Below are 21,297 nucleotides of genomic sequence, written 5' to 3' on the forward strand. Positions count from 1 at the left end.
AATACCCGCTCAGCCATAAAGAGCAGCACTCTCCCAGCATCAGCAAGACAACTCCTGAAAAGATAGCATTCCTTCCTGATCCTATAAGGGGTCACATGACCCACTGCGCCGGGCTTAGATCTGGATTACATAAACTGTCAATAATACGTCATTGAATGTACAGCCCTGTCTCAAAAAACTTCTATAAACTGTGTCTTGACTTCCAATGGGTAGAACCATTCTCAGAGCCTTCTGAGATGCTCTTCCCGGGGAATAAGCCTCAAATTTGGCTCAAATTAAAAATTTCCAATTCTTTCTTAGATCGACTGATTAAGTTTTCATTGACACCAGGGAGGCAGGCTGGGGCCTCCCAGCGCAGGCTCCAAGCCCACGACTCACATTCACCCCCGGTCCTCTCTGGGCTACCCAAGGCTGGGGCATTCACGCTGCTACTTTGTGACTCCCTTTTCCCCAGCTGTGGGGCTGCTGGGCCCAGCCCGGAGGGAAGAAGGCTGTGGGGAGACCAGGGGTGCCTCCTGCCAATAACCCAAGGGAGCCTGAGGACGAGAGTGCTTTATTCTGAGTAGCCCCAAAGGCCGGGCCTTGGACCGACCAGGGAGTGGGAGTTCCACAGGGACAGGGTCTGCCTCCATCCGCAGGGAAGAACCTCCAGCAGTGGGAAGGGCTGTCCCAGCAGGTAGGGGTCTCCCTGTCCCCAGACGCTGGCAACCTAGGTGTCTGGGGCAGAGAGGTAAAGCGGGAGCCGTTGTCTTGTGGGGAGAGAGATGGCTCGGACCCTTCTGCTCAGAGGTACTCAAATCTCAGGGAGAATTTCCTGAGCCTTATGATTGGTTTTTAAGGGAACTTATGAATTTTTAAAGGACCAAAGTTTTGGCCATTGGGTGAGGGAGCCCTTGGGGGGTGGGGGGTAGTGGCAGGAGGGAGCAGAGTCCTCACACTGTCCGGGCACGGGGGGTTTTGGCCATTGTCCGGCCCACGTAAACTTCAGGTTCTGGTGTAAACGGTCTCTCACAGCATCCAGCCTCTCTCCAACTTTCCCCAAAACATCTGAGCGGTTTCAGAAACTACCCTGGTGAAGCCGGAGCCAGCCTCAACTTCCTCCAGAGACCGAGCAGGCTGGTGAGTAAACAGCGGCCTTCCCGGGGCCGGCTTCCAACGGGTAATTCCAGCAGTCTCCAGGCTGCCTGCAACTCAGTGCCCCGGGCCTCATCTGCCCACACTCCCTTCCCAAGACCACTTGTTTGTTGCCATGAATCTGAGAGCCCTGGGGAGAGCAGGAAGAAGCCCCAGGTCAGGGCACTTGACTCCTTTGTGTGAAACGTAAAAATCCTAAAGTCCAGACTGAACTACGAAACGCTCTTTCTTTTCTGGCAGAATGTCAGTGAAACCAAGTAGTCTTCTGACACCCACACCCCCATCATGGGTGCTGAGCAGCTAGAGCCAAAGGCAGGGCCTGGTACCACCAGGATCTGTGCACGTGGCAGATCTGGGGAAGACGCATCTTTGGTGGGCCGGGACAGAGCACAGGTGCCCACAGAGCGGGTAAGGACCCAAGAAGGGTCCACAGTCCCCCTTGTCCACGCAGGGAGGGAGCCCCCCTGGGCGAAGCAGAGCAGGCCCTTCTCCAGGCAGCAGCTGGGTGGGCGGGTCTCCGGCCAGGCAGGGGCACCACGGCTGCAAAGAATTTGCAGGTCTCTGGGTCCCGAGATGCCTCCTGCTGCGGGAACAGTGATGTGCGCTGGGCCCTGGGCCCACCGTGGGGGCTACAGAACAGGGGAGGGCTGGCAGCAGCAGAATGCAGGGTGCCCAGGCCCTGCTGGCTGCCTGTTGCCCCAACACACAGTGCTGTTCAGATCTAGCCCCTTGGTCGTCTCTGCCGCACAGGCCCGGGCTCCCCAGGGTCTGGGTTGGGGGGCAGTTGGGTGGGGAGGCAGGTACAGACAAGCAGAGCCTCCTGCGTTGATAGGCTGGGTCTACCGCTGGATGCTGGAACCTCACCTCAGGCCAGATGGGCCTCTGCCACCAGGTGGGTGCTACCAGCTTGGTGCCACCAGGGTCACCGTGGCCTCCCAGAGGCACCCAGCTGCCCTCTCAGCCCCAGCCCAGGCCAGGCCTCATTTCCCAGAGGCGGTCGTGGGCAAGGGGTCCTCCTTCCCTTCCTCCTCCACCGAGAACATGACGTCCCCACAGCTGCCCGCCAGTGGTTCCGTCTCCTGCTCTGGGTAGTGGGGGGCATGGTCCACCTCCAGATCCTCCTCGAACTCGGACCCTGCCGGCCCCACCGGGCCCTGGCCCTCAGGCACCTTGGCCTTCACGGTCCCCACAATCACAGTGTCAGCCTTCATGATGTAGATGTTCTCTGCAAGGCAAAAGGGTGGGGGAGATGAGACAAGAGCTCCAGCTGGATGGAAGCAAGGAGGCAGAGGAGGGTCCCAGTCCCAGCTCTGCCACTTCTGCTGTGTGGCCTCAGGCAGATGGCACAGCCTCTCTGATACACAGTAGGCCCCGCCGACTTCACAGGTATTCTGAGGCTCAAAGGAGATAAAACAGCTAGGAACTGTGTGCTGAGGGGTTAAGGACTGGCCCACGTATAGGAAGTGCTTGTGATTTTCTCGACACTTCTGCCAAGATGGGGTAGAAGAGAAGACAACGGGGTTAGGAGAGAAAGGAAGCCATGGGGAGAAATTGGAGAATGACATGGACACCAATAGCACCAGTGAACACTCGCGGAGTTTAGCTGGATGCCGTTCCAGATGCTTTTCACACATTAGCTCCCGAATCCTCACGTCACTTCCACAAGGTAGATAGTCTATCGTGATCCCCATTTACAGATAAAGAATCTGGAGCCCAGAGATGTTAAATGACCTGCCCAAGGTCACCAGGTCGTTAGTAGAAATCCCCAAAGAAACTCCACCCTGCCCAGCTGCCCTTTCAGTTCATATCCACGTGCCTAAAGCAGAAACCTGGGGTGGGGGGCGGGTGGTGGTGGCAAGGGGACAGCAACGTGTCCTGGTTTGCCTGGGATGCTCCTACTGGTTTTAGTATTGAAAGTTCCACATCCCAGGAGCCTCTTCAGTCTGGGCAAACCCAGACAGATGGTCACACCCTGCAGAAACCTCAACCCTGTTAATAATCACCAACAGCCTATGACCTGGACAGCTTTGCAGGGGCTGGTATAGCTTGACGTTTGTTGCTTATGGCCACGTGCCTGCCCAGCACATAGGGCTGCTCGTGTGGCTCGCGTGGATGAAAAAGCAGCCCAGCCTCTTAGAGGCATGACCCCTCGCGGTCTGCTGACCACCTGCTACTAGGGCTTTGGAGTCTCAGGGGAGCTAAGTAAGGTGCCCAAGAAGCTGGGACGTGGGGAGCCTGGCCTTCACCCAGGTCAGCTAACTCCAAACACCAGCAGCCCAGCTTCTGATGGCCTTGAGCCCAGGGCAGGGTACGAGCTCCCAGCCGCTCAGCCCTGGAACTCTCTCTGGAGTCCGAATGGGGAAGCTCAAGAGGGAACTTGAGTGCTAGGGTGGGGCAGGGAGCTCGGGATCCCTGCCTCTCTGAGGAACCCAGTTACACCCCTCCAATTCAGGAACCCCCCAGAGATTCTGGGGGCCCCCACACGCTCAACCCCATTGCATAATGCCAGTTCTTCTGTTTTGGTCTTTGATACTTCCAGGATAGAGAGAAGTGTTCAAAATAGCAGTGAGAACTAGAGGGAAGGCTACAAGCGTGAAACAAGCTATGGGCTGGGAGCCCCCCCTACACCCCAAAAGAGAGAGTGTGGCCTCAAGCCACATACCCTCCATCAAGACCTGCAGGTCTTTTGCCCTGGGAACCTGACCAAAAGGGCTGGCAAAAGATGGGAGCCAGTGACGGTGAGGGACAGGGGACCCCAGGAGGTGAGAGAGAACACAGAGGAGGTCGCACAGCGCTAGAGGAGATGAGACAGACAGACAGACAGACATAGAGGAGTAGGGGTGTGGAAGAAGAGGGGTGAGTTTGTCCAGGGAGAAGCAGCCAAAGCTGGGGGCCAGGCTGTGATCCCCTCACATTCCTCGGGTCCTGATTCCTCTAGCTCTATCCCCCATCACAGGGCTGCCCACTCCCAAGTTGGGAGAGGAGGGTCTTCCAGAAGTTGCTTGGACTTCCTGCCCCACCCAGGGCTCCAGAATCCAAGGAAGTTGTCCTGGACGGGGAGGGGGATGAAGATGAGGGGAAGGGGCTCCCCCTGCCCGGTGCCCAGGGGTAGAGGGGTAAAGCGCAACCAGAGTTTGGTCCCCTTGGGAACTGTACAAGGGGGTACTCCTCTAGGGAGGTGTCAGGAGAACAAAGGGCTCACCATCTCTTGAATGTCCCAAGAGAATCTCCAACCTGCTTACCAGCCAGGCTTACAGGCCAGGCTGCCCAAGCCCCAGCCCACCTGGGAGCCTGGTGCCTCCCTCCCCCTTCCCCCCCAAACACTCCCAGAGCCCCAGCCCTGTGGTTCCAGGCACTGCACTCAGCTTTGACTCAAATGTTCAAATTAGGACTTCTTAGGAAATTTGCAGGAGATGCTTTCAGTGGTATTTCCCAAAATACATTCTTTTCCAGTAAAACTTGCTGAAAGCTACAATTCCAAAAGTTTCAGTTTGGTGCTAAGGGTTCTGCCCTAAAGCGTTCTATCCACCAATCCCTGCCACACAAATGTGTAGGACGATCACAAATGCCTCTTTGGAATTATCTCAGTGATGGTTAACCCTCCAAAGACAGAGATGGAGCCAATTAAGGCCCTGCCCCCGGGGAGCTAACAGCCAAGTGGATGGGGGTGGGGGTGGGGAAGGAGGCTGCAAACACACACTGCTGGGTGCTTAGGACACTAGGAGGGGAGGCCTGGGCTCTGGGGCCACACAGCACAGGGGCATCTCCTAGACGGGAGAGTGGAGAGGGCAGGGAGGGCTTCCTGGAGGAGGAGGCAAATAAACAGGGTCCTCAGGACATCAAGAATTAACTAGATTCAAGGAGGTGGAGTTGGCTGTTTCAGGTGAGAAAGCAGCCGCCCTCGGAGCTCAGAAGTGAGAAAGGGCTCCGGTGATTAGGAAACTGACATTGAGTGGGAGGAAGGAGCAGACCTGTGGGGTGGGGAGGCTGGCAAGCCTGGTGGGGAGGAGGCAGCTTAAATGCTGGAATAAGAAGCCTGGAATTCACCCTGCAGGTACCAGGGACCCCCTGGAGGGCTTCAGGCAGGGGTGTAATATGGGCAGGTAACCATTTTGGTAGAAACGTTCTGGTTGTAGCAGGGTGGAGAGGAGGGGGAGAGAGGCAAGGAGGACTTCGGGACCGGAAGTTTCGCCCTGGCTGGAGGGTGGCTGCAGTTCGGGGCGCGCTGGCCTCCGGGTTCCACTGCAGGGTACTGATGCGGACATACCGGGGGGTTTCGGAGCCTGCAGCCATGCTGCCACTTGGTAGCTGTGTGACTGGGAAAATCACTTCTCTCCCCTGAACCGCTGTTTCCCCAATTGGAAAAAGGAGGGAAAGACCCCATCCTCGGAAGGCTGTGTGACAAGAGGTGACCAGCGTGCCATGCCCAAATGCGTCAGCCAAGCGGCAGCTCTTACTTCCCTGATGTCTCCCTCCATCCCCCTCAGGGGCCCTTCGTTGGGGGCTGGGCTGGCGGTTACTTTCCCTCTAATCAGAGCAGGCACCAGGCAGGGGGAGCCCCACCCCCCAGGACGACTTCATGCACATCATTTCACGGATTTTCACGATGGGCTCCATGAAGGCAGAAGTCCTGCTATCCCTACCTTACAGAAATGTACACTGGGATGAAGAGGTGGCGGCAGCTGCTCCACGCCCCCTGAGAAGGGCTTAACTCCACAGAAATTGTCTCCTACTCATGAGGGCCGGGGGAGGAACCCCTGCCTCTTCCTTGCTGGGCCTTCCGTCCTCAGGGTCTCTAGTCCCCGCTGGGGGCTCAGGGCCCATCTCTCCTGCCCCTGAGCACCCCAGGACCCCCCAAACAGGCCGACTCACCAATCCTGTTGTTGGTGTGCTCCGCGGTCCCTCGGGGCTCAGGAAGGTCCATGGAGGTGGAGGGGCTGCTGGCTGGGCTGGCCTCCAGCAGCTGCAGGCTCTCCAGGTTGGGGCAGGTCTCCACAGCTGGGGGGCTCATTAACCCCTGCTCCTCAAGGCCCGGCTCTGCCACCGATACCCTCCCGATCAGCTGCAGTGGGCACAGAGGAAATGGTGCTGATGCAGGATGCCCCAACCTCCCCCAGTCTCTGAGCTGGGGAACCCCTGTTTCTTCATCTCCATAGACCCCAGTGAGTCTCCCTCTCTGCTTTAAAGCCGTCATGCACTACCCTGGGCTTCTCAGCCTTGATAGCCTGACATACCTGAGTGTGGGACCCTGTGAAGTCACGTTGTTTTTAACTTGTACTAAATAATGATACTGTCAGCATTGCATACAATGCTTACCAGGTGCGTGGCCCTTGACATATGTTAATCCTTAACAACCACTCTACAAGGTGGCTAATATTAGCAGATATTTTACAGATCAGGAAACTGAGGCACAGAAGAGTCAAGTAGGGGCTTCCCTGGTGGCGCAGTGGTTGAAAATCTGCCTGCTAATGCAGGGGACACAGGTTTGGGCCCTGGTCTGGGAAGATCCCACATGCCGCGGAGCAACTGGGCCCGTGAGCCACAACTACTGAGCCTGCACGTCTGGAGCCTGTGCTCCGCAACAAGAAGCCCCTCGATAGTGAGAGGCCCGTGCACCGCGATGAAGAGTGGCCCCTGCTTGCCACAACTAGAGAAAGCCCTCACACAGAAGCGAAGACCCAACGCAGCAAAAATAAATAAAAATTAATAAACTCCTACCCCCAACATCTAAAAAAAAAAGACAAGTCAAGTAGCTTGCTCAGGGTTAGTTGGTAAGTGTCCGGCCAGTGCTTGAACCCCACCCAGTATCTCGCTTTGGAATCCATGCACGTTAGCCCAAGTCTACAAGTATCAGCTCCAGGCCCACCCCAATTCCCCTGCTCCTGGGACAGCAGCCTTTTATGATCACACTAATGTATTCTAAAAACAGTTACATCGCAGGAAAATGTCGGTTTCGTTTTTCACTTTTCTGTAAGTGCCAAGAAGTGCTCTTGTAAAATGTTCTAATGTAAATACCATTTACCTTCAGCCTTCAAAAGGGAATGAGTTTGAGTAAGGCAGAAAGTATAGCTACATAATCCTGAGTATTCTTTTTTTTTTAATTTATTTATTCATTTTATTTTTGGCCGCACTGGGTCTTTGTTGCTGCATGCGGGCTTTCTCTAGTTGCAGTGAGTGGGGGCTACTCTTTGTTGAAGTGCGTGGGCTTCTCATTGTGGTGGCTTCTCTCGTTGCGGAGCACGGGCTCTAGGCACACAGGCTTCAGTAGTTGTGGCACGAGGGCTCAGTAATTGTGGCTTGCAGGCTCTAGAGCGCAGGCTCAGTAGTTGTGGCACACGGGCTTAGTTGCTCCGTGGCATGTGGGATCTTCCTGGACCAGGGCTCAAAACCGTGTCCCCTGCATTAGCAGGTGTATTCTTAACCACTGCGCCACCAGGGAAGTCCCCTGAATATTCTTTTAAAATAATTTGAAGTCCAAAAGACGGCATTCTTGAACATGTTACTATTAATGCTTTGGCCCACGTGGCCAAAAGGTATTTGATTATCTTACAAATCGTTAAATACCTTTTCATGAAATTTCTTGGCCTCATAACAGCAACCTGTCTGACCCAAGCATGTCTGAATGTGATCTCCCATGATTTGAACCTGAACTTGTATTGTGGTTCCATCTATTATGTTTAAAGATAAAGGATGGAAACCGTTCTCATGTACGAAAATTTGAGTTAAAAGAAAGTAACAGGGCTTCCCTGGTGGCGCAGTGATTGAGAGTCCGCCTGCTGATGCAGGGGACAGGGGTTCGTGCCCCGGTCCGGGAGGATCCCACATGCCGCAGAGCGGCCGGGCCCGTGAGCCATGGCCGCTGAGCCTGCGCATCCGGAGCCTGTGCTCCGCAACGGGAGAGGCCACAACAGTGAGAGGCCCGCGTACCGCAAAAAAAAAAAAAAAAAAAAAAAAGAAAGTAACAGAGAACTGATAAGTGGAAAAGAAGAAAAGCGGGCGAACCATACACACCTGAGACCCAGCCCATATGGTGTGCTTTGTCCTGCTCCCCCCTCAGCTGCCGGGGCAGTGCCCCTGCTCCCCCCCGGCACTGGTCCCCGTGCTGCCCCTGGGAGGCTGGGCACAGAGCAGGGCGCCAGGACAAGCCCAATGAGGGCCTGGTGTATGCGCCGCATCTTGGGTGGTTGCAGGACCAGCAGTAACATGTGCGAAGCCCCCAGCCCAGCGCCTGCACACGGCGAGCGCTTCATAAAAGGCAGGTGAAAATGCTCTTGCTAGGAGGCAGCTCAGGGTAACAGTTCAGAGCACCAGCTTCGGAGTCACACAAACCAGGCCGTAAATCCTAGCTGATCTATTTTCCAACCGTGGAAGCACCTTTCCTGTCTGGGCCCCCGTTTCCTCTTCCATACAGTGGGACAACAGTACCAACCTCTGTGTTTTGTAAGGACTACCCAGAATAACTTCAAGAAAGCACGAAGCCAGGTGCCTGGTGCACCGTAAGTGCTCCGTATGAGAAAAGCTCAAGTTTCAGAAGTTCGTGCTGCTGATTTGACATCCCAGCTTTGAGGACGAGACTCACGGAGGAGTGATGGAGAAAGGGGGGAATGAACACACCCTTCCCTCTCACCACACCTGGCACCCACATGGCCAAAACCAAACCCACTGTCTGGCAGGCCCTTCTGGAAGTCCCCGGCAGGATGAGCCAGGAACCAAGGCTGCTGTCTGGGGTGGGGCTCTGCATCCTCCGCCAGGGCCTGGCTCAGGCCCCGCTGTGCTCAGCGCTCCCTGCGTGGGGCAGACCCGGCCTGAACTTGCAGGGGAACCTGCACCTGGGCCCTGGGAGGGCTGGGATCCACGCAGCTGCTCTCAGAACCAGCAGATCTGCTAGGGAAGGAGTCAGAGTTAGGGGCACAAAGCTGGGGTGGAGGCAAGGGAGGGGCTACTTACTGTCGGGTTCCTCCTGGGCCTGGAATCTGCAAAGAACAAAAGAGCAGTGAATTCACCAAGGAGGGTCTGGCAGCTGCCTGGCCCTGCACCTCCCCCCCCACCTGTGGGCAAATGCGCCCTCCATTGCCTCCAGGGTGGCAGCTGGTGCCTCGGTCAGACCTGGAGAGCAGTGGACGGGTTTCAGGCCCAGGGCACAGGGGCTCACCTCCCAGCGGCAGCCAGAGAACAGGGGAGTCACCTCTCTTCCAGCCACCAAGCCCCTCAGCACACCGGACCCCTGCACAGCCCTCCCACTCCCACACACGCACAGGACTGGTTCAGGACGAGCGCGCACCCCAGCTGGAGCCGAAGACACTTCTGCTGGGTCAGAAGTTGGTCTGTGGCTGCTGCTACCACCTGGTGGCCTCCAGGGGCTGGAGAGGCCAGAACGGCCCGAGGCACCATGTGAAACTCACACGGAGGACCCCTAGGCGATAGAGAGCGGGTGACAGATCCTGAGGACCTTTTCTTAGACCTGCATCGGACATGCCTAAAGCCAGTGGACCCCGGAGCCCTTTTGGCTCAGGCCAGCGTGAGTTCGGTTTTCTATCACGTGTGCCTGAAATAGCCCACGTGGCCGGTCTCAGCGGTCATCCCACGCTCTGGTGGGCTCAGTATGCAATGATCCCTAGGGCACAACCTTTTTCTTCTCGTCCCAAACCCCACCCTCCTCTCCAACTTTCCTCTCGTATTAAACTGGGCTCCGGGTCATGGTCAAGTAGATGCTGACATTTAATCACGGCCCAGTGGCCAGCTGGGAAAGCTGGAGATGGTACCAGGCGTCTGTCTAAGCCAGGGCGAGTCGACCCCTAGGAGCTGACCGTCCTCTGGGGGCACAGGGCCTCTTACGACTCCCGAAGAAATCACCTACAGAGACTTGGCTTTTGTTGCTATTCGGTGTGCACACCTAACCAGAGAAACCTCGTGAAAAGAGGCCAGCATGCCAGCTAAGTCACCTCTGGAAGACCGTCTGACCTCAGCCCCTCTAGGGAATGAGCATCCCCGAATCCTAGCAGAAACCCTCACTGGAGGCCGACTGACCACGAAAATACAAGACGGGCAGTTTGAACCTGCTGTGTGGACACCAGGTCAGTCTGGAGGACACTCTTCCATGTCCCTTTTTTTTTTTTTTTTTTTTTCCCGCTACGCGGGCCTCTCACTGTTGTGGCCTCTCCTGTTGCGGAGCACAGGCTCTGGACGCGCAGGCTCAGCGGCCATGGCTCACGGGCCCAGCCGCGCCGCGGCATGTGGGATCTTCCCGGACCGGGGCACAAACCCGTGTCCCCTGCATCGGCAGGCGGACTCTCAACCACTGCACCACCAGGGAAGCCCTTCCATGTCCCTTTTAAATGACCATCAGCAGGTAAAGTGTCTAAAGGGGAAATGGATCAGAATAATGGTCAAAAGAAGCACATGTGTAAAATGACACAATTCTTGACTCTCGATTTAACAAATCTGGTAACTGCTGTTGCCAGCAGAGTGGTCACCTTGAGAGGCCGTGGCCCCTCCCACGAGGCAGCCACTATCCATCACCAGAGCCAGCACTTTGAGAAACACTGTCTGGCCTGAGGCACATTCTTTTAAAGGATGTCAGTGAAGCCAAATCTTCGTCCTTTGAGAGTGATTTTCACTTTTGCAAACAGCCAACTGTCATTCGCAGCAAGTCTTGGGGGGAAGAAAGGGTGTGACAAAGTAACAAGACAAAAGAAATTAAGATGATAAAATGCAGTCTTGGAGAGGACGTGGGTAAACAGGAACACAGCTGCTGATGCCTGTGAACTGGTTTCCTCTTTCTCGAAAGCCATTGGGCAATGAAAACTTCGTACACTTTGACCCAGTAATCCCTCTTCAGGGACACACTCTCAGGAAATAACCCGAAGGAAAGCGACCAGCCTGTGCACAGCGGTGCAGTTTCTAATAACCAAAAAGTGGAAAACAAGACAGGTGCCAAACAGTAAAGCAGCTTAGCAGTCCTTCGCCGCAGGCCTTCCTAGCAGTGAGGCCCCAGCGCGACATCCTTCACCTTTCCCAGCCTTTAGTTCTCTCATTTGGAAAAGGGGACAGGTCATGCCAACTTTGGAGCGTTTTTATGAAGGTTAAATGAGATCTCAAAACTGAAGGTGCCCAGGGATTAATCACGTTGAGAGCAAAACCCTTGATATGTTGTGATGAAAATAACACTGAACCCATATGGTCTTCCTCTCCCACACCCACAACTCCAATCTAATCAGGAGAAAGGCACTAGACAAACTCTAAGCAGAGAGCCACCCTACAACTTAACCGACAAGCAAGTTGTAGGATGCTCCTTAACTCCTCAAAACTGCCAAGGTCAGAAAAACAAGGAAAGCCAGAAACTGTCACAGGCCAGACGGGCCTAAGACATGATGACTAAATGTAATGTGGTGTACTGGGTGGGATCCTGGAGCAATGAAAGGACATTAGGCAAAACTAAGTAGATCTGAACAGAGTATGAACTTTAGTTAATACAATAGTAATGTATCAGTATTGGTTCATTTGTTGCGACAAACTTACCGCACTAATGTAAGATGCTCATAATAGAGGAAACTGGGTGTGGGCTATACGGAAACTCTCTGTACTAACTTCTCAAGTTTTCTGTAAGTCTAAAACTTCTCTAAAAACTGAAGTCCATTTAGAATTTTTTAATTAAAACGATTAAAAGAGAAGGCGACCGGGATGCCGCCTAGCACATAGGGACCCCAGGATACTCCAGTGGCGTGGCAACTCCATCACACCGAAAAGAAAACCAGCATTCGATACTGACTCTCGGAAACAAGCATAAAATAACATCGAGGTGAAAAGGCAGAATCCGGAGGGCGCCAACATCGGCCTACAGGCGTGTTACAACCCTCATGTGTACTTTGATAAAGACCTAGAGCAAATCGTGCCAAGTACAGAGGTCAGATTTCATAAGTGCTTTTCCCCTAAAATGTTGCTTCAGTCCACTGTCTTCACTTATTGGTATCCTTGCTCTTTGGAATAAGAACAATTTTCTCATAAAATATGTCCAGCATCCCAGGACACAAGTCCAGGGACACACGCACTGGACGTCGGTGGGCCCCTCCTCCCTCGGGGAGGAGTGCCTGGTTTCCCAGGGCTTCTCTGAGGGCTGCTCAAGCCAAGCACGTGGGTTCTGACACCCAAGTTATCCATCCCTTCCATTCCTATCACTCTTCCCTTTCAGTCCCATCCCCTCTCTGGCCTGGGGTCCCAGCTTCTGTGGAAAGCAGAACAGACCCAGGGAAGGCGTTTGGCAACAAGCACCCCTAGATTCAAATCCAGGACAGGGCAGGGAATTACAAGCTAAGCTGGGAATATCGTAGAATAAAGCAGTGCTCCAGTGAATTCCCTGGCGGTCCAGTGGTTAGGACGCGGCCCTCTCAATGCTGAGGGCCAGGGTTCAACCCCTGGTTGGGGAACTAAGATCCCACAACTCTCCCATCTCGGCCAAAAAAGGAAAAAAGAAGAAGGAAGGAAGGAAGGAAGGAAGGAAGGAAGGAAGAAAGAAAGAAAGAAAGAAAGGAAGGAAGGAAGAAAGAAAGGGAGGGAGGGAGGGAGGGAGGAAGGAAAGAAAGAAAGAAAGAGAAAGAAAGAAAGAAAAAACAAGTGCTCCAAACACAGAAGGATGGGGACAAAAGGACGCAACAGCCAGCTTGAAGGGGCCCCCACTGGCCTAACCTGGGAAAATGTGAGCATCAAGTTACGTAATGATGGCAGTACAGTAAGAGAGGAATCCATGAGTCCAGACAGATATACTTACAGAAATGGAGCAAAGTTGATGAGGCACCAGTTACTCATAGAGCCTCAGAGTACTTAGCAATAACCGCAGAGGAAAGAGGACTTCATGGTGGAGAAGCCTGGCAGACACCACCCTAATCAAGGGCTCACGGTGAACACGGCGGGGAAGGGACAAAGGGAAATCTGGCGGGGTGGATGACCCACTCCTGGGATCCTCCCACCAGAGACGCACCACCTGAGTCCAAGCGTGAGGAAACGTCAGGCAAACCCCAGGTGAGGGCCAGCCACAGAATCACTGGTGGAATCTTCCAAAGTGGCAAGGTCATGACCGGGAGGGAAATACAGACGGGAGGGGACACGAGACCCGATGGTCAAATGCAGTACGAGACTCTGAACTGCATTCTTTTGTTCGATACGACATTATTTGGATCAATGAAGAAACTTGAGTGGGGTCTGAGAATTAGTTGGTGGTGGTGCATCAAAGTGAATTCTCTGATTTTGATGGTTTGACTACAGTCGTGTGAAATACACACTCAGGTACTCAGGGATGATACGGCATTATGTCAGTAAGTTACTCTCAAATGGTTCAAAAAAAATAAGTTCTCTGCACCGTCCTTGAGACTTCCCTGTATGTTTGAAATTGTTTCAAAACAAACAAAAACTTTTTCCAACTTAAACCTGCCTGAAGTAACAGATAAAGTGATGACTATAGTGTCCTTTAAAATGAAGGGTTAAAAGAATTTCAATCAGTGTTTCTCAGCCAGGAGCGACACTCCCCTCCAGGGGAAATTTGGCCATACCTGGAGACATTTTTGGCTGTCACAGATGGGAGGAGCTACTAGTATGAGACCAGGGAACTGTCTGACATCCTGTAACGCACAGGACAACTCGCTTGGCAAAGAATGATCCCATGCAGATGTCAACAGTGCCAAGGGTGAGACCATTTATGCAAAAATCTCACCACCACCACCGACAAAATCCTGGTTGCTCGTACTGCTCATTAATCAAGTGGCCTTAAACAAGCTCCTTCATCTTCCTGTGCCTCAGCTTTCTCATCTGTGATATGGGGATAACAGTGGGCGCCTCACAAGGAGGAGTGAAATGAGAACACGTGTGTGCCTGTCACCAAGTCAAATCCATTCAGAGATGGGGTGAGCATCAAAGGGGCATCTGCCCAGATTGCTGACGCACGGCTTACCGCACCAGGGGCTCCCCCAGCCCTGGAGCTCCGGGACCGGGAGAGCTGGGGCAACCATTTCCATCCCGCTCGTCTTTAGTCATTTGAGCAACTGATGCTGGCCTGAAAGCTCGGGAGGGCAGTTTCTGTACCCAGCACAGGGCCAATAGGAAGTGCCCCACGGAGACATGAAGGAGCAGACGAGTGAATAAAGGCTCCTGCGCCCTTCCAGCCCCCACTGCATCCACCCCGCTCAGTCCATACGCATCCTGCCCCCGGCGGCACCTCCTTCCCTCTCGGGCCTGGGAACCAGACCCCCAGGGACCCACCGGAAGCCAGCGGGCCAGAAACGGCCCCAAAGAGAGTGGCCACCACTGAGCCCCAGGCTTGGTTCCTGGTAGGTCTGGTTTCTTAAGGGAAGGTGCTTTCTGTCTTTCTTGCTCTCTCTCGGTCTTTTGTGTGTGTGTGTGTGTGTGTGTGTGTGTGTGTGTGTGTGTGACAAAACTGCTATCACGGAGGTTTGAAGAAAAAAAATAAACTGACAGCAATGGAAACTCTAATACTAGAAAATGTCAAGAAAGCAAACGCGGGTTTCAGTGAGACACTGAGCCTGACAGCTCACGGAAAAAGGCTTGAAATTGTCAAAACACAAAAACCCCCCTTGCGAAGGGAACGCAAGCACCTGCTTGTGAAACTCATCAAATCCAAAACATGCCTCACTGCACTGTGTTCAGGGGCCCAAGTTAGAAACCGTGCTACAGCAAGGCTCTCCATGGGGCCTGGGGACCTGGGGGGCAGGGTCTGAGTTGACCACTGGGCTCCAGGGTGGGCACTGGGTAGTAGACAACCTGGTGGGGAGGAAGGAAGTGGGGGCAGGACTGAGCCCTCTACAAACAAGACCGGCCGTTTCCAGGACCAGCGCCTGAGTCTGGTGTGGCCCCTACAGGTGGTGTGGCCCCGGGTCTTGTCACTTCTTTACGGAATGAAGAGCATCACCTGCCTCCCCTGGGGCTCTCAGTCAGTGAGTTCCTTTGCGGGAGCCTGCCTTGAAACCAGAAAGGGAAGTTCAGACCATTTGTGTCCACTCCTTCCCCTGTGGTCAGGGCCTGTACACAGTAGGTGCTCAATCAATGCTTGTGACATGCTGAGGAAGACGTTGCCCTGCCTTGAAAGAGGCTGCCCAGAGGAGAGGAGACACTTGGCACAAGATGGCTGGGGTCCCCTCCCCCGAGGTGAGAGCTGAAAGAGTCTGCTGCCTAGATGGGTGGAGCATGGAAGGCTGCCTGGAAGAGGTGGCTTGGAGGCTGGCCAGGGATCAGAAAGAGGAGTTCAGAAAAACGTAGAACATAGGAAGGCCTGGGACTCCTGCTGAGGAAAAAGGCCCCAGACACGGGGGCAGGCATCAGCAGACAGCAGCCACTCTGTGCTGAGCTCTGACTACGTGCAGGTGCCCCGCACAGCACTTAACAGGCCCATCGCGACGGATCCACACGCCCGCCCTCTGAATTAGGCCCCACTGTTCCCATTTTACAGATGGAGAAACTGAGACACAGAGGAATTAAGTAACTCACCCAAGGTCATGTAGCTCATAAGGGGCAGAATCAGGATGCTAGCCCTGTCAGCCTACACCCACCCCCACCCCGACCCCTATGCCCTCAGCTGCCAGCAGGAGGGAGGGAGTGAGAGGAGGAAGGGAGGAATGGGGAGGGGAAAATAATAGGGAGGCTGGGAAGGGGCGACAGAGAGAAGAGAGGAAGGGAAGGCCTCTTCTGAGGGCACAATAGAGGCAAGAATGGAGATAAGGTGGATTTTTGAAACTTCATGCCCGCACTCCATCCGATGCCGAACAGGGCATGTCAGAGTTTCCACCCACATTATATTCCCATCACAGATGAGGTTGCACAGAAAGGAGGAGCAGCTTGTGGGAACCCCTACAGAGGGAACCCCGAGGGAGATCCAGACCCACGGTCCAGAGCTGCTGTGTAGCTGCACGCAGCCCCTTTGGACCTCTGGACACTCACCCACAGGCTCCAGCTTGGGCTGGAAGGTCTGGACTGGGTAGCACAGGTGGAGCTCTGAAACGACAACGGGAGGAAGGCTAGGGAGGCCAGCCTCAGACAGCCTCAGCGGGCAGGGCGGGAGAGGGACCCAGGCCAGGCTAGGACAGAGCACCCTGCCCTCCCAAGGCCCCAAGGACACATGCACTCACTCTGCCCCATCCACTTCCTGCAGCCCCTCCGGTGGAACAGGAGAAAGGAGCCAAAGCTGACGACCACCACCAGTGTCAAGATCACCCAGAAGAGCACAGGTCCTGGAACACAGAGGCGCCCTGCTCTCTCGCCTGCCCTGGCACTGGTGGCCCCCGAAGTCTGAATCATGGCGGTGAGCCGGGGCCCTATAGCAACCACACAGGACAGCCCTCGCCCCAGACTACTTCCTCCTGGACACAGACTCTACTGTGGCTGACAGGACCTGGTCCTTTGCCAAGCCAGGACAGAAACCCAGATCCTGTCTATAGCTATCTTGTCCAGCGCTTACCCACCTGTCCTTCCTCACCTGGCTCTAGGAAGCACATTAGGCCAGGCCAGGAGGACTCCAGAGCCCACGCTCTTAACCACTATCTGGATATATTTCTTTACCACTTAATACTTAACTTGCTTTGCTACTTTTGAATATCAATATATAGTTATTATTCTTTAAAGTCCATTTTTAGATGTTAAAAAAGTAGCATGTGCCAGATAAGTGCTTCTCAAACATTCCTGTGCGTATGAATCTCCTGGGGACCATGTTAAAATGCAGATTCTGATTCAGTAGTCTGGGGTCGGGCTGGTAATTTGCTTTTCTAACAAGTTGCTGATGGTGCCAAGTCCAGGACCTCTTTGAGCGCCGCTGGCCTGAGAACTACTGCCACCTAGTGTCTAAGAGTAGAACTGCAAGTCCTAAAACGCATGGTACTGAGAGCGACCGTCTAAGGGGAGCGGGTAAGGCTCATGTGTACTGGACACTGCTTACTACCCTGCATGGTATATGCTGTTACAACGTTACAGGTGATGAAGCTCAGAAGAAGTAAGAAACTAGTCAAGGTCATGAATCAGTCACCAAATATTTTCTGAGCAGCAATTATGGGCCATGCGGGTGAAGCTGTGAATAAAATCCCTGCTCAGAAGAATTAAGGAATCCTCTCTAGCGAGTGACAGAGTCACAGCCCCAGATCAGGAAACCGGAGACCTGGGGTCAGGCTTGGTCCCTCCCGCCTCCAACCAAGTGGATGCTGTCGCCTAGTAAGAACCCTCCCTCCTGTGGTCCCCAGGGAGGAAGGCCCTGCTTCATGGGGGTGGTCATTACCTGAAACCAGAGTGGGCTTCCCTGTGGAGGAGAAGGATATAGGAGTGCTGGTTGAGAGAGAGGCGCGTCCCCGCACGTGGGTGACGTCCCCTCCACGCTCCTTACCAGTCAGGGAGTCGGCCAGGGAGATCAGGGAGGGGGTGGGGCTGCGGGGAGAGAGACCAGAAGTAAGAAGGACAGTCAAGATGGAAAAGGAGGCCTGAGACCCCAGGTCCCCTGCCTACAGCCTCTGACAGGCACTTTGAGGGCAGGGCCTGGGTTTCTAGGCTTTCAGGGCTTCCATGGTGGCAACACAGACCTAGGCCCACATTCTCCAAAATGACTTGTGGGCTTGGCCCAGAGATCTATCCCAAGCCCCACTTCCACTCCCAGCCGGCTGCCCCCTGGGCATCCCCTGGGTATGAAGGGCAAATGAAGAGAGGCGGCCAAGGAGTCACCTGGCGGGCACCCCGCTGTCCTCTGCGTTGGTGCTGCAGTTAGAGTGGGTCCCCGGGGGAGGTGGCTCATAGGTGGTGTCCCTCTCAGCCGTACCTGCCGGTTAGAATTGGTACCAAGGATGGTTAACAAAGGGGAAATGGGGGAGGGAGGGGTAAACTGGGAATTTGGGATTAACAGATACACACTACTATATTTAAAATAGATAAACAGCAAGGACCTACTGTATAGCATGGAACTATATTCAATATCTTGTAAATGAACTAGACTTCCATTTTTAAAATTAAATTAAAAAAAAAAAAGGAATCAGTGCCAAGGAGCCCTACCCATCTGGACTAGTGACGTCCAAGGAGGTAGCAACATGGGGCGGGAAGGACACTGCAGCCAGGCAGACCCAGGTCTGTGTCCTGGCTCTGTCTCCTCACTTCCTCTCTCCCTCCCTCCTCGCTTCCCTCCACTGTAACAGCCCTTTATTCAGCACCTACTATGTCCTGGGGACTGTGCTGGGAGCTGGGACAGAGCAGTGAGCAAAACGGACAAGATCCCCACCCCTGGGGGCCCACTGGCTGGCGGGGCTCACAGACTCAGGCGTCACACGAAGGCAGGTGGGGTCCCTGTAATGGGAGACTTGACCTCATTTGACCAGGGAGGCTTCCCTGAGGAAGGGATTGCTGGGATGTGAGTAGGGGTGGCGATTTCTAAGCAGAGGAAATAGAAGGTGGGGGGAGGGAGGAGATGGCTCATAGCAGCATTCTTCATAGAAGTCAAAGAAGTGGAAACCACCCACACGCCCATCCGCTGGAAACAGATGAACGAAATGCAGTAGACGTGTGCACTAGAATATTGTTTGGCAGTAAAAGGAATGAAGTACTAATACAGCTACAGCGTGGACGAACCTCGAAAGTGTTATGCTCAGTGAAAGAAGCCAGACACAGGAGGATGCATATGATGGAAATGTCCCCAAAACCCTAATCTAGAGGAACAAGAAAGTAGATTAGTGGTTATCCAGGCTGGGGGTGGGCATGGGATTGACTGACCCATGCCCTACAAGTGTTAGGGTTAGTCAACTAACTAACCTGCAAGGTTTCTTAGAAGGTGGTAATAGTTTCACAACTTTGTAAATTTCTTAAAATTACTGAACTGTACACTTAAAACTAGTAGATATTATGGTATGTAAATTAGACTGCAATAAGGCTGTTTTAAACGCTGGGTCTTTCTCCCCAAAGTGATGGTTTTAATTAGCAACAGGGTGGGATAGGTGTGGTCGATTGCATGGTGGTCCCACGTCTGCATCCTGCCCCACGTCCACACCCTTTGCCAGGTGACTCTGCAGCTCCTTCAGGTCAAGGCAGGTGTCTGTGCATCCCCCACCCCTATGGTGTCTGAACTTGGCCGTGTGACTTGTCTGGTCAGTGGAACGGGAGAGAAGCGATGGCTGGACCTCAAGAGGCATCTGACCTCCACCGCCCCCTTTCTGCACTCCCACCGTTGCCATAAGTAGACCACGCCAGGGGCGGGTAGCCAGCCCCCGCTGGTCCCAGAAGTACATGCAGAGCAAACCCAAACCAAACCTTCAAACCCTGGCAAGACCGCAGAGCGGCCCAGCTGACTCACAGAGGAGTGAGAGATGAATGCTGCAATGTCGAGGTTTTTGTAACACACTATTCCTCTGCCTCTAATTGGCTGAGACGATCAGATTTGTGTTTCAAAAGATCAAAGTGCAAAAGCTGTTCCTTGGGGGACTTCCCTGGTTGTCCAGTGGGTAAGACTCTGTGCTCCCCGCGCAGGGGCCCAGGTTTGATCCCTGGTCAGGGAACTAGATCCTGCATGCCGCAACTAAGAGTTCGCATGCGGCAACTAAAGAGCCCACATTTTGCAGCTAAGACCTGGAGCAGCCTAAATAAATAAATATTTCAAAAAAAAAAAAAAAAGAAAGCTACTCCTCATCTCCAGCCAGCTGTGACCATGCGGGAAGGTGGCCTCGTGACTGCAGACTTCCTGGTTTCATTGAAGAGAAATCTCATTAAATAAATGTAAACAAACAAATAAATTTAAACATCTTCTGGTATGTAAATGTCGCCTCAGTTCTTAAAGTTCTTTTCTTCTGAAATCAGTTTTATTGAGGCATGATTTACATAGAAGGAAATGTCCCCTAAGCGCACGGTTTGATGAGTTTTGAGGAATGTATACATTCAGCAGTCAGCCCTCCATATCTGCGGGTCACATCCGAGGATTCCACACCCGAGGATTCAACCAACTGCAGACTGATTGACCGCACGGATGCAGAACACGCAGAGACGGAGGGCCCGCTGTACCTTGCCATTTTACATGAGGGATTTGAGTATCCTCAGATTCGGGTAATCCCCGCGGACACTGAGGGATGACTGTACCTTCAGGTAACTGTAACTCCACTCAAGATCTAGAACATCCCCGCCTCCCCACTAAGTTCCCTTTTCCTTTTGCAATCGATCCTCCCCCACACCCGGGCAGCCACGGATCTGCTTCATGTCACTACAGATGAGTCTGCCTCCAGAACTTCATTAGACAGAATGGTGCAGTGTGTACTCTTTGGTGTCTGACTTCTTCCACTCAGCATAATGTTTCTGAGATTCATTCCCGTTGCTTGTCTCAGTAATTCATTCCTTTTTATTGCTGAGTAGTTGTTCCATTGTAGAGATGTATTTAGCCGGTGACCAGTTGATGGACATTTGGGTTGTCTCCAGTTTGAAGCTATTATAAACAAGGCAGCTGTGAGTATTCTTGTACAAGTCTTTGTGAAAACATATAATTTCATTTCACTTGAGTACCTATAGGAGCAGAAAGGCTGTGTCACTGTGCTGACCAGACAGGATGTCTTTGAGGACCAGTTCAAGCATGGTCATCTCTGATCTGACCCAGCCACCTCGTTTTACAAATGGAGAGGACCACAGAGCCGGAGCTAGAGTCAGAAATCAGGGCTCCTGAGTCCCAGCCCAGAGCACCTTCCATTGGACCGCACTGCCTCCTGCCTGGGGCCTGAGCACTTTCTTACAACCTTATGATTAACTGCTTTTCTAGGACAGAAAAAAAAAAATGACCCACATTTGAAGTAGGTCCAGCCCAGCTACTAACCCTCTCTGCCCCCATGTTCCTGGAGGCGGCACCCCTTCCCTCACGTGGTACAAAACGAACCTCCCGCCCACACACGCCTCCCTTCTAAAGGCTCTCATGATACCTCTCAGAGTTTTCCTGAAACACTCTGAAGAGAAAGTGAGGCTAGGATTAATTTTCTTCTTGCATTGGTAGGGTCCTGAAGAACCGTCTGATTTTGGGGGTCTCCAAATACATAAATACATGCTATGTCTTTCCACGTGGTCACCAGACAATTACCTAAATTAGTTGAGGCCCGGGAGGCCTTGGGCTATGAGGAAGATAATGCAGTTTGTTATGCTAGTTTCTATTTGCATTTGAGATGTTGTGGGGAT

General features: G+C 53.4%; 1 protein-coding gene across 1 annotated transcript in view; it reads right to left on the reverse strand.

Annotated features, from left to right (window-relative positions):
* Positions 1 to 2,114: 2,114 nt before the first annotated feature.
* TNFRSF8 (TNF receptor superfamily member 8) overlaps positions 2,115 to 21,297 on the reverse strand; it is a 31,173-nt gene continuing 11,990 nt past the window's right edge. Inside the window, exons 6-12 of the mRNA XM_030883288.2 lie at positions 17,836 to 17,929; positions 17,399 to 17,544; positions 16,263 to 16,364; positions 16,075 to 16,128; positions 9,082 to 9,107; positions 6,007 to 6,196; positions 2,115 to 2,359 (exon numbers count right to left, since the gene is read on the reverse strand). Of these exons, the coding sequence (XP_030739148.2) occupies positions 2,115 to 2,359; positions 6,007 to 6,196; positions 9,082 to 9,107; positions 16,075 to 16,128; positions 16,263 to 16,364; positions 17,399 to 17,544; positions 17,836 to 17,929 (857 nt within the window). The remainder of the gene's footprint in view (positions 2,360 to 6,006; positions 6,197 to 9,081; positions 9,108 to 16,074; positions 16,129 to 16,262; positions 16,365 to 17,398; positions 17,545 to 17,835; positions 17,930 to 21,297) is intronic.

The sequence above is a fragment of the Globicephala melas genome, chromosome 1 (assembly GCF_963455315.2).
Source record: "Globicephala melas chromosome 1, mGloMel1.2, whole genome shotgun sequence".
Lineage (NCBI taxonomy): Eukaryota > Metazoa > Chordata > Mammalia > Artiodactyla > Delphinidae > Globicephala > Globicephala melas.